The sequence below is a fragment of the Salvia hispanica genome, chromosome 2, assembly GCF_029641045.1.
Source record: "Salvia hispanica isolate PSC_SH4W2 chromosome 2, Shi_PSC_v1, whole genome shotgun sequence".
Lineage (NCBI taxonomy): Eukaryota > Viridiplantae > Streptophyta > Magnoliopsida > Lamiales > Lamiaceae > Salvia > Salvia hispanica.
In genome coordinates, this window is record NC_142693.1 from 33,630,368 (window position 1) to 33,643,257 (window position 12,890).

A 12,890-nucleotide genomic window follows, 5' to 3' on the forward strand; every position below is an offset into this window, starting at 1 on the left:
TGCTAATGATGCCAATTTGGAATTGTTAGTAATCGCAGTTCAACCATTCGGTGGTGTATAATTCGTTCCTGGTTCAAAATATTTGTTTTAAAACTAGTACATAGTAGTATTTTTTTTTGTCATATGGTGTAATAAAGAAGAAGAATGGCCTATTATCTACAGCTTATTTATTATGCATATAAAGACCATTGGGCCTCCAGCTCGCTTACAGTCCAACGGGCCCAGATTTATTTTTTAAAGTTAGTAAGTGGGCTTTGTTAACAAGCTCACTTTTAACTAGTAGTCGTATAATTAATTTATGTTGTCTTTGATCTTACAACCATACTTATATTTAATTAAAAGCATATTTTTTAGTATCCAAGAATATTACGTATTGAGATTTATCGCTCCACTTTTTGTGCTCTATGAAATTTCATATATAATTCTTATTTTTCCTTATTTTTATTTTAGTTTTCTTTGAATATTTCATAACAATTTCATAAACATTTTTGTTTCTTCTTTCTTTTTGGACGCAAAAACTCATGCCAGTAGTCTATAAAAATAGAACACGTAAAATAAGAAAATTAATGGTAGTCTATTCAAATTGACTAACTTAACTTTTGTGTGTAAAAGTCTCAATTTTGAACTGCACCACTTATAGACTATAGTGAGACCAACGAATTATCATTGACTTATTCACATTAATGATAATTACAGTTCTGTACTAGTACTAATGAAATAGTTTACCTATATATACCATCTCAATTTTAGGTGGAAAATAAGAATTGCAGCTGAAGTACGTATAAAAAGGTGTAGAAATTATTCAACTGCTATAGATTAATTAATGTAAAATGCATTAGCCAGTTAGGCAAGGATGAGTCTAATTGTTTATTTAACACTGTTAATGAATTCATTTCATTTCTAACATTTACATGACCTTTGAGTCAATTCTCTGCAACAATTAATTAAAAAAATTATAAAAAGGGCAATGTAACTTCAAGTTTAATGCATGCGTTTCTATAAATTTGATAGTTTGCCTAACTTATTATGTACGTAAAAGAAGACCAAAAGTCAAGTCACATGCCTTCTTTAATAGTACTATCATGCAAATAATTTTTTTTTTTTGACATTTTTATATTCTACTATCAAGATTATATTATAGCGTTTTTATAACTGACGAGGTGAACATAAATGTAAAAAAAAGCCTAAACCCAATTTTAACTGCAAATTAATTATTGTTATTGCTATTTGACATATTTGGCATATTACTTCATTACATTTTATTTTATGTGAATTAATGATAATAACTGGCATTGATGACACACGCTATAATGAATAATAAAAGATTCATATAGTAGTTGAATTGCACGTATTTATAAATGTGTGCATCGCCACAATTGGACTATCACCTAATTACTAGTACATTATTCGCTCAAATATAATAATCCAATTAATTTAGATATATATGGAACAATATCTGAGTTTGGTACAAATCATCATATCATAATAAGTACGTATATCAGTGTTTATCTCTCATATTGGAATTTTAATATAATTGAAATGAAAAGATTAGAAAATTTAGAAATACAATATAAGAAACAAGATGGAGTAGTAACTATATGCGACACATCCCATCTTAGGTTGATATTGTTCTATAAATAACATTCGACATCATGTTAATTCCAATTTAATTGGTGCATGTCTATGTATATGTTAATAATATAATTTTATGATTAGCAATACCATGATCTTGTTGATTATTTTACTGTGATTTTGCACTTAATATATTCATTTTTAGAAGATTGTATAGACAACCACAGCACATCCCGATACGAAAGAAGCCTAATTCAAATTTTCATGTTCCAAGAAATAATAATGATAATAGTAATAGTAATTACTATTTTGAGTTTGATGTTCATTTGGGTTGGGTTGAAACTTGAAAGTGATGTAAAATGGTCAAGGAATATTATTTTAAAAACAATATATGTCACATTATGAAATAGCTGAAAATTAATAGTATGTGACATAAATAATGAATTGGAGAGAGTAATGGAGTACCAATCTTTTAGCACATAGACATACTACACCAACTGAATTAAACATCAACTTCAATTTTCAACAAACCACCATTTCACATTCATAGTTTTGTTAGTAAGATAATCACACGACAATCATATAGTACACAAAATATTATAGTAGTACTACTACTAATTAATTATAGCATATGACGTACACAATTTTATAAACTTTTTTGTCAAGACTTTCACACATTTACGCCCAAAGTTTGAAGTGATTATAGTATCAAAAGCACAAATTAATATAACAAGTTTCAAATATTGCGCTCAATTATTTGATACTCTTTTCGTCCCATAATAGATGTTACACTTTCCCTTTTTTTCCCCATAAAAAATGTCACATTTCATTTAAAAAAAAATCTCTCTCACATCAATATAAATATACTAATTTCTCTCTCCATCTACTAAACAAGCTTACAAAAGGAAAAAATATATTAAACATTTTACGTAAAATAGTAGAGGGATTGAGAAGGATAAAGATGACAATTTAGCAAACCGGTCTAATCAATCGTTAATTCACGAACCAACTGAATAGTTTCCCAGTTTGAAATCGCCTAACATTGCATCGGTTTTCGCAGATGAATCGGTTGAACTGATATTCCGGTCTAATTTTAAAATACTGGGTTGGAAGTCAATACTAGACTTCTCGCCCACCAAAAAACAAATGTAGACCAACCCATTGATCCCGGTTCTAGGTCAAAATGTAACCGAAACCAAGAACTAAGCAGTCTGTCTCACATTCTAAAAAAATGAAATTGTGAACTGCTGATCAACCGATTATTTCACAATATTGTCTATTTGAACTAGAATAGAACCACAACCATCTCGGTTCCAAAACCAAAACCTCATAAACCCTTCGCGAACCGGTTCCCTTTTTTTAAGAAAGAAAAACCGGCATAGTCTGGAAGCTAAACCGGCAGTCCTGAACCGAACACGTATAGAATAAGGCAATAAATCCGGCAGCTTCTCACATGGAAAAGTCAATCTCCATTCCCCACTCACGCAGAAGGCAACAATATCACACCAATCCCCCTCTCCCGCCCCTATAAATCCACCCTCTTCCCCACATCTCCACCACCACAGCCCCCTCCCAAGATCTCCCCACATTCAACTACAAAAAATGTCGTCGAAGCCAGCGAGCAAAGTGGTGCCGCCGCTCAAAGACGAGCTCGACATCGTGATCCCGACGATCCGCAACCTGGACTTCCTCGAGATGTGGAGGCCCTTCTTCGAGCAGTACCACCTCATCATCGTTCAAGACGGTGACCCCTCGAAGAAGATCCACGTCCCCGAGGGCTTCGACTACGAGCTCTACAACCGCAACGACATCAACCGGATCCTCGGCCCCAAGGCCTCCTGCATCTCCTTCAAGGACTCCGCTTGCCGCTGCTTCGGATTCCTCGTTTCTAAGAAGAAATACATCTTCACCATTGACGACGATTGCTTCGTGAGTTTTTTTTTAATCGATTTTTTACTTCAATTGTGAGTTGCGGGAGCGAGTTTAGGGATTGGATCTGAGTTTTTCGATTTGGGGATTTGGGAAGTCAACGGTCTACCAGAATATGCGAAGAAGAATATCTTTGTTTGTTTATACTACTAATTAAAATATCAAAATCCCTTCTTTAATCAATTGTAAACTAATAATAAAAAAAATTGGGCTAGTCCCGATTTGCCATGTGCATTTTTCGAAAGCAAAGGTACAAAATGTAGTCTCTCTTGGTTTGAAATGCTTGTGATGGGAGTAGTAATCAATTGCTAATTTGTTATGCATTTGATGTAGTGTTGTTGCTTTGTGATAGTTAGAGGAGATTTAAAAAGAAACCTATCTATTTGCTTAATCGCTTGTGATGTAATCAATCGCTAATTTGCTATAGATTTGATGTAGTGTTAGTTGCTCTGTCATAGTTAGAGGAGATTAAACAAAAAACTGGCGTATTTGTTTTGTCAAATCAACTGATTGGATGTATTTATCAGCAATTGATTTGATATGAAAGCAAATAGTGTATCTGAATTAGAATGGATGAATATATAGGTAGCCAAGGATCCAAGTGGGGAACAGATCAATGCGTTGGCTCAGCACATTAATAACCTGCTGACTCCAGCCACACCATTCTTCTTCAACACATTGTACGACCCCTACAGAGAGGGTGCGGACTTTGTCCGCGGCTACCCTTTCAGCATGAGGGAAGGAGCGCAAACTGCTGTCTCCCATGGGCTCTGGCTCAACATCCCTGACTATGACGCCCCAACCCAGCTTGTCAAGCCTCGCGAGCGCAACACTAGGTTGGATGGTTGCTCGCGTTTCTTGATAAAAATCGAGTCTTTGACTGTTGCTAAGTGTTGAATTGTTGTCTGTTTGCCTCCACAGGTATGTTGACGCTGTCCTGACGATTCCCAAGGGAACCCTTTTCCCTATGTGCGGGATGAACCTTGCATTCGACAGGGAGCTCATTGGTGCTGCCATGTACTTTGGGCTCATGGGCGATGGCCAGCCGATCGGGAGATACGACGACATGTGGGCTGGCTGGTGCACTAAGGTTGCTTGTTTGATCACACCCATACACTGTTGAAACCAGGAAAAAAATTGTATCTTGAATAGTTGAGCTAAATTGAAATGTGTGGCCATATTTGCAGGTGATCACTGACCATTTGGGTCTGGGGGTGAAGACGGGGCTCCCTTATATCTGGCACAGCAAGGCTAGCAACCCGTTTGTGAATCTGAAGAAGGAATACAAAGGGATCTACTGGCAAGAGGATATCATCCCCTTCTTCCAATCTATCGTTCTCTCCAAGGAAAGCATGACCGTGCAGCAATGCTACATTGAGCTGTCGAAGCTGGTGAGAGAGAAGCTCGGCCCTATTGATCCCTACTTCCTGAAGCTGGCCGATGCTATGGTCACCTGGATTGAGGCATGGGACGAGCTCAACTCTGCTGCGTCCGCTGCCCCTGCTGCTACTGATGCTGCCAAGAAGGATGCTTCTTCTTCTACCAAGAAGAAGTAGAGAGGGATAGAGATTACTTCTTAAATTATTTCACTCACTTCCAACTCTCCACATTTTTACTTGCATTCTGTCTGTTTTATTTTCATATTTGTATTCTAGAAGTTGAGTTATCTCTTTTCACGGCACAGTGATCATAAATTACACCATCTATTGGTTATAAAACTTGATACTACTGCATTTGAGCTTCAATATACACGTGCTTTTACCCCCTCTTATTTCACAAGTCCCACACAAGAAAACATGAATTAACCACAAAACAAGCTAAAGATTGCTTTTTTTTCATCAAATTGCAGATTGTTTGTTGTAAAGGTGAAATACAGTCTCCCACCAAAACAATTACAAACTTCAAAATTCATCAAGAAAAGTGTCCATTCATCAAGAAAACATGAATGAACCACAAAACAAGCTAAAGATTGCTCTGTTTTTCATCAAATTGCATCTTGTTTGGTGTTAAGGTGAAGATACAATCTCCCACAAACAAATTTACTAAGTTCAAAATTCTTCAAGAACGTTGTAGGAAACATGAATGAAACTACTAAGCAACAATTATGCAACACTAAACAAATTCAATTCAATAACAACTAAACCAACATGAATGTGTTTTATCATGTAGGGACTAAAATAAAGTCCTCAACATTGTTGCCATTGCAGCTGATGCAAAAGAGGACAAGTGCCAAAACAATCAAGACTAGACCTAAACTAGCCTTCACCACCCTCCGGCCTCCACCCTTTTCCTTCGGCCTCCCGCCGCCTCCTCCCACAACAGCCACTTCCACCACCCTCTTCTCCTCCGGCAACGAACAAGATTCGCTAGAATCACAAGACTCCCTTCTTCCTCTCCTCTCCCCACCACGGCCAGAGGATTCCTCGGCCGCTGCGAAAAGCTGCCTCCCTTTAAATCTACCACTGATAATGGCAGCCCTTCTATCCACGAGTATCTCTTCAACTTCATCACTGCAATTCTTGATCACCCTCAAAGCAGGCTCTCTGTGCTGAAGATGAGACATGAGGCTTCGTGGTGAGGTTTGGAAGGGATGATCAAAAGAGGTGGTTATTGTTGAAGAAGATGAAGAACGTTGGGGTCTTGATGTTTCTTGAGATTTCCAAATGGATTCGAGTTCGTTCAACTGTTGGATTAATGCTTGGTTCTTTGCATCGACTTCGGATTCTTCCACTTTTCTTGATCTTTTGGTGGTGGGGTTTGCCATGTTTCTTTCTTCTTCTCGTTTCCTTTTTGGTTTGATTTTGAACTGCCCACGCCCTTGGATCTCTCCTCCTCGAATTTGAACTTTAGATAACTGCTTATATCCTTGTTTTAAATTGGTAATTGCGATAATTTGGGAGGTCATATCTCAACATAACAATAAGCTATTAGTTTGCTTTTTTGTTTTTTAAATGATTGTGTTTGTTTACTCTCATCATTCTTTTTGAATTGATTAGATACGATTTTGAACTTTAGAGAAGAGAAAGTTGGTTCCAAGGAATACTTACTTTTGGGGAGAAAAATAGAAAATTATCTTTCTTCTATTTTATTTTTTGTTATTAGGGGATATTTTTTGTGATGAAAAACGGTAAGAGGGCTCAATTACAATGTAATATAAGAAAAACTAATCTAGTAAAAATTAAAACCTAAATTAGCATAGGGAGCAACATGAATTATAATTCAAAATTAGTAAAGTACGAGTGAGACAAAAGAAAAATAATTGAAAGTACTTAATGGTGAGCAATGCCACCTCTTTATAAAGAAAAGTTTGCCAAAAATAGAAGATATTTAATTTTTGTGAATGTCCAGAAATGGAAAATAGGACTATTAACATCTTCTCGCATTGCCACCGACGGCTGCCTTAGTGCTTCTTTTAGCGTGTTGCCACCTTTGGTCCATCTCGTGCTTCTAGCCACGCTTCCTCTCATGTATTGCCGCTCACTCTCTACTGATGTCATCAGCTCATCGCCCAAGACCACTACTCGTACCCCGTGGCAGATACGGACGTCGCACTCTCTAATAATCCCAAATCTGCTCTGAGTAGGTTTGGGGTGACAAATTAGATTGCAGTTTGACTCGATAACAACTCAATCCGGACATATACAATTTGCCACCCTATTCTGAAATGAGAATAACAAGAAGCATACAGGTTTAAACTTTAAAATGATAACATCTGTATTTGACTTAATATTTTATACACATTTAAAAAAGTGATAACACATGTTTTAAAAAGAAACCATCTCACGAATTTACCCTTGGATTCGCCCTCAACAATTTTGAGCCCTCGCTATTTGCTATTTGCTATTTCTATCAACCCCTTCTTCCATCACTGATGAAAATGTCGAAAGCGAAGGACAAATCAGGAAGCAGAAGCCCAAATAATATGGCTTCGATCGACGATTTAGGCGACGATCTCATGCAAAACATTCTCACTCGCTTACCCGCTCCATCCTTTGCATCCGCCGCCTGCGTTAACCGCTCCTGGAGCTCCGTCTGCCACCGCGTTCTCTCCGTTCCCAAGCTCCGCTCCGCCGTTTCCTTTAACCCTACCCTTCAGGTTCGTAATTGCTCTTAAATCTTACTATTTCCTTTGCCACCTCGCCAATTTTAGGGCCAAATAAGTGATCTTGCATTGCAGATTATCTGGTTTTTATGAATTATGGAAAATTAAAGATTTTAACCTGGGATTTAGGCTTAAAATTAGATTTTGCACTTCGTTCGACATATCAATATTTAATGACATGAAAGAAACTAATAAGGATCACCAGATTAACTCAGCCTATGTCTTGTGTGGAAGTCCTTGGTTCTATGATATTTATTTCGAGATATCGTTGGCGTATATCTATGTTTTTATTTTCGTAAATCTTGATTGTGGTGTTTGCAACTGTTTAAGGACAACTAGAACTATGAACAAAAGGAACTATGGTGTGAGAAGTTCATAGACTTTTAGCTAAGCTAATTTTGTGTTGTTTACCCCATCAATTTAATCATCTCCATTACAATTTATTCGGCTCTTATGGTTGTAGAATGAGGTTTTGGACAAGGTCATTTTGTGATGTTTACCCCATCAGTTTTTAGCTAAGCACATTTTGTTGTTTAGCCTACCCCATCAGTTTAATAATCTTAGTGTCTCCATTACAATTTATTCACATGTTTATGGTTGTAGAATGCTGTGAGTGAGGTTATGGACAAGGTCTTACAGGAACCAATTCGACCTCATTTCGTGATGGCCTCTATTGGTCCCTGCGTTTGCTTGGAAGCGGCTTTCAAACTGGTATGACCCCTCACTCTAGTCTTAAATATGTAGATGTTTAGGGGAGTTAATCTGCCTATTTTTACTCACTAGATAGCTAAAAAAAGTTAATTTTTGCAGATTGAAGGGAAATTTGGTTCCGGTATTCCTATAATTGTAAATGTGTGTGAGGGTGTTATTGGCAAGGATGTGCTCACAGATCAGTTTGTAGAGGTATAAAAAACCATAAAACTAAATCCTTTACATTGTACGAGTTTTTTTGTCAAAATAGGTTTTCTCTCAAATGAAATTGCTATTTTATGCAATATCGCTTCTTTGTTTTTTTCAATTGTCAGATTAGGTGCCTTCATATTTGATATGGATATGGGGATGATTGGCTTTCTTTTATTAGTTCTAGTTTTTAGTTGTTCGGTTTTGTTCTAGTTTCAATGGGAAATAACAGAGGAGGAGGATGGTGGTGCCGCGTTGCTCGAGCAAAAAGGGGGCATTTCATTGACAATTGGATTTTTACCAGGACTAAAGGCCCATATAATTCCTCTGATGTTCAGAATCAAGGTAAATATAGCTATCTCCGCCTAAATTATTTAATGACAAATATGTCTAAAATGAATATAGCAGAGGCGGTCCCACGAAGGGGCATGGGGGATCCATGGGACCCCCGCCCATTTGCGATGTAACTATATATTCAATATTCATACAGAAGTTAATAAACTGTAATGTAGCAAAGATGGTTTCCAATATGGCTTGCGCACAGGAGGTCCCGTGTTCGAATCTTAACTGTACTTATTTGATTTCTAAATCTGTTTCTAATCTGTGTATTTTCTCACATTAGGTTTTAGATCTGTGCGCTTTTGTTTTCTAAATCTATTTTGATTCTTTGGATTTTTTTCCATCTTATTTGATTTTTAATTTATTTTTGTTTTTTTTATTATTACTATATTAGTAGGTTTTCTAAAAGCTAGATTAAGTAAATTATCTTGTAATCAAATTTATTCTTGTTTTTTTTTCTCACATTAGTAATTTTGTGCAATTTTTTTATTTTGTCATTTGTATAAATATTATTATTGCAAAATCACAAAATAATACTATTCTGTATAATGTATAAACAAAAATGAAATTCTTTAACTCTACAATTATGCATATATATCATTTAATATTAGTAAATTTAATTTTAAAGTTATCCTGCTTTCATTTAAAACTATATATATTTTCAATTATTTCGACACTAACATTAGCATTATATGTATCTTTAATTTATACTGCTTATTCTCAAATTATGTATCTCTCATTATCCATTTATATCTTAACTATGTATTGTTCAAGTCATAATTGTTTTTGTCGTGATCGATACCAAAAATATACCTATATAACAATTGTTAATAGTAGTTTGGATCCCCCAGTATAATAATCCTGCGTCCGCCACTGGATATAGGGATAAACTTCACTCTGCTATTGATAAATAAGTCTAAAATGCTTACAACGTTACTTGTTAGGGACCTCACGGCATTCTTATTGACGACTTTGTGATGGATATCAGAGAAGCTACATCAACCGTCTCATCTCCTGCTGGAATAATATTGTTTTCTGTGAGTTGAAGTTCCTAACTTTTCTTTTGTTCATCTATTCGCTTCTGATTGGTGCTTCTATGTTTTCCCAGTACAAATGTTAACGTGTGCTGTGCTTGAATTATTTCAGTTTTCTAGCTTGGTGCAAGCTGTTTGGACTTATCCTTTCAGTAAATTACTACTCCCTCTGTCCCGGCTAAGATGACACATTGCTTAGCTGACACGAGATTTTAGGAGTTATTGGTTAAAGTGTTTAATTGGAGAGAGAGAAGGTGGGTGTAAGTATTAAAGTAGAGAGATAAAGAAAGATGGATATTTTAATCGGAGTGAGAAAAAGTGGTTGAGTGTATTAATTGAAGAGAGAAAGTTACCAAAAAAAGAAATATGTCATCTTAGTTGGGACAAACTAAAAAGGAAAACGTGTCATCTTAAGCGGGACGGAGGGAGTATTTAATTTCCTTTCAAGTATCGTATCATGGTGTCAACAAAAATGCATGGTAGCAGAAACACGTGCCAAAAGAAAACTAGCCACTTTTACTAGATTCAAAATAGGAAGTGAAGTAAAGATAGATGCATGCAGTAGGCATACATTTTTTATAACATTATTAGGTCAGATACATTGTTATATACTTCGATAGATAATGCAATGTGTGTCTGACATTAGAACTATTTGATGTGTTAGGATCGAGAAACAGACATCAATCCAGTTCTTCAAACACTTGGTGAGTAACCTGTGACTAGATGTTCTTGCAGACTCATTTTTTTATGATATACATCTGTATTTGAATCAGAATGCAAATAGTGAAATAAAGTGCATCAATGTTTATTAAATATAAGATTCTAAATTTCTGGAAACTTGACTTTTGATGTTTCAACCTTATCACAGTGTATAAGTTACGCCTTTTTTGTTGGTTGTTGTTCTTAGAATATGCCTTTTCTGAGGATATGTTCATTGTTGGTGACGGAGGCTGTCAATTTCTGTATAGAAGTGATAGTGGAAACACCATTACCAATCAGAAACACCCTGGTTGTGCTGCAGTTGCCCTAGTATTTGCAAGGGATGCTGACAAACCGATGGGTGAGTTCATCCCTCATTTTTCCCTGTGAGAAATTTTTATCAAGAATCTCAAAAACTAGAAATCAGTTTTCAATACCACAACTGTTTGTATTTACTATTTGCAGATATTGGAGAAACTAAATTCCATGTCAGGTTATCAACTGGCGTATCACCAATTGGTCCCACCTACAGAGCTGCTTCTGTTAAATGTCGGAAAAGTTCTACCTGGCTCACTGCATCTAGAGAAGCGGTTCGTGGGCACCTTGATGGCCAAGCAATTTTAGAAGAAATTTATGATGAGGTATCTGTTGTCTACTCTCAACCTTGTCACTATGCTGTTATTTTGTTCCTCAATGAGAAGTTACTGAATATTGAAAGAAGCGTCTGCTAAATTAATTTTAGTATTTTTGCGCGGCTGGTAAAGTTAGATAGAAACTGGAATCTCCTTTCATAATATTGATTTTCTCTCTTTCTTTCTTTCTTTCTGGAGGTAATAGCTTTTCTGTTGCTAGTTAACTGTTGTTGTAACTATCTTTCCTCACCCTTGTTGCTCTTAGTAGATGCTACACAGAGTGTGTTGTCTTGTCTGGATTAAGTTTTGGATTAATCCTCTATGATACAATTTCTTCTTTGAAGCAGCAGGAAAGCAGTTATCTATCAAATCTTTCATAACTTATTATTCCTTATTTATTCTTTTGTTTTACATAATTGTGCAGCTAGGAAATCGTATACAGTATCCAGCTTTCTATATTGGAGTAACCAAAAGAAGAAAATGCTCAGTTGGGATGGAAACCGTAAGACGGATGCAATTTCTTGAATTCCATGAAGTGCGGGGGTAATAAACAATTCTATGCTATTCTCCTCATCTTTTTATAATTTCTCTGTCCAAATTATAGGTTCGACTTACATGGAGCTAAGTACTAGTGTTACTCGTAGAAATTAGGAATACCTAATGAACAGTACTATTTTACAAAGTTAATTTTCGCGTGTGAATTTTTAAAGGCAAAGGTCTAAGTCACCTCTCCCTCTCTTTACTAAATTTCCCAAGTGAATTTATTTTCTCACGTCCATTGATGTTATGCTTTAGCACGAAGTGCATTCTTTGATTTGAATATTGAAAAGTCTGTATTTGTCGTCTTCAGTTGTGGATAAATTTAATTTTACTTTTTTCCAGAGGGGATGAAGAATATCTGATTGTCAATTCTGTTGGTATCAAAACTGGAGACTCCTTCCGTTTTTATATCTCGGATTCAGGAGCTGCCTTGTCATCTTGCACCAAAGTTTCAAATAACCTCAGGCATCTAGATTGCGACTGCGCAAACAACCACATGAGTGATGTTGATCACTGTGACAAAAGTAACGTGTTTGGTGGCATTATCTTTACTTGTTGTGGCCGGGGCGAATCATTCTTTGGAGTCAATGGTATTGATATCCATCCCTTTCTGAAGAACTTTCCTGGGGTTGCTTTCGGGGGTACTTACTGTGCTGGGGAAATTTGCCGTGGGGATTTGAACTTGTATGAACAAGATAACGAGGAAGGCGATCTTGTCCACTGCGGTCAGCATGTCTACAGTACTGTTTACTTAGTCATGTCCTACTCTCCGCCACCACCACAACATTAGATCATCGGGTCTTCACTATATGGTTGCGGCATAGGTGGAAGGTTTGTAGATTTCCTAGAGCTTTAAGCTTCTGAGGTCCATAAAAGAGAATTATATGACTCACAGGTCTACTGTATGTAAAATCTAAACATTTCATCTTTTTGTGTGGAAAGACAAACCATTCTCTAACTTATTTCTCAGTTTTATTATATTTTCATGCTTATTAATTATTGTTATGACCGCGTATCCATATTATATCATCTTTCATTTCTGTGGTTAAACTTTCAAGGTATAAAAAGTGAACAACCTCTAAAACAATTTGTAGAGATACAAGGATGGCTATTAATCTTTGTTGTTGATCACACCCAATAGAA

The 12,890-nt window shown here is 36.2% G+C and overlaps 2 protein-coding genes across 2 annotated transcripts; both read left to right on the top strand.

The window, feature by feature from the left end:
• The first annotated feature begins 3,061 nt into the window (after positions 1-3,061).
• Positions 3,062-5,246, top strand: LOC125201341 (UDP-arabinopyranose mutase 1-like). The gene is made up of 4 exons (XM_048099407.2): positions 3,062-3,501; positions 4,087-4,337; positions 4,423-4,591; positions 4,689-5,246. Exons 1-4 carry the CDS (start codon positions 3,175-3,177, stop codon positions 5,055-5,057), a joined length of 1,116 nt encoding a protein of 371 aa, XP_047955364.1. The 5' UTR covers positions 3,062-3,174; the 3' UTR covers positions 5,058-5,246.
• A 2,065-nt stretch (positions 5,247-7,311) lies between these two features.
• On the top strand, positions 7,312-12,705 carry LOC125193283 (F-box/LRR protein). The gene is made up of 10 exons (XM_048091056.2): positions 7,312-7,597; positions 8,207-8,314; positions 8,414-8,506; positions 8,717-8,848; positions 9,787-9,879; positions 10,541-10,580; positions 10,784-10,936; positions 11,041-11,216; positions 11,632-11,750; positions 12,090-12,705. The coding sequence occupies exons 1-10, from the start codon at positions 7,373-7,375 to the stop codon at positions 12,535-12,537; spliced, it is 1,587 nt and encodes a 528-aa protein (XP_047947013.2). The 5' UTR covers positions 7,312-7,372; the 3' UTR covers positions 12,538-12,705.
• The last annotated feature ends 185 nt before the right edge of the window (positions 12,706-12,890 follow it).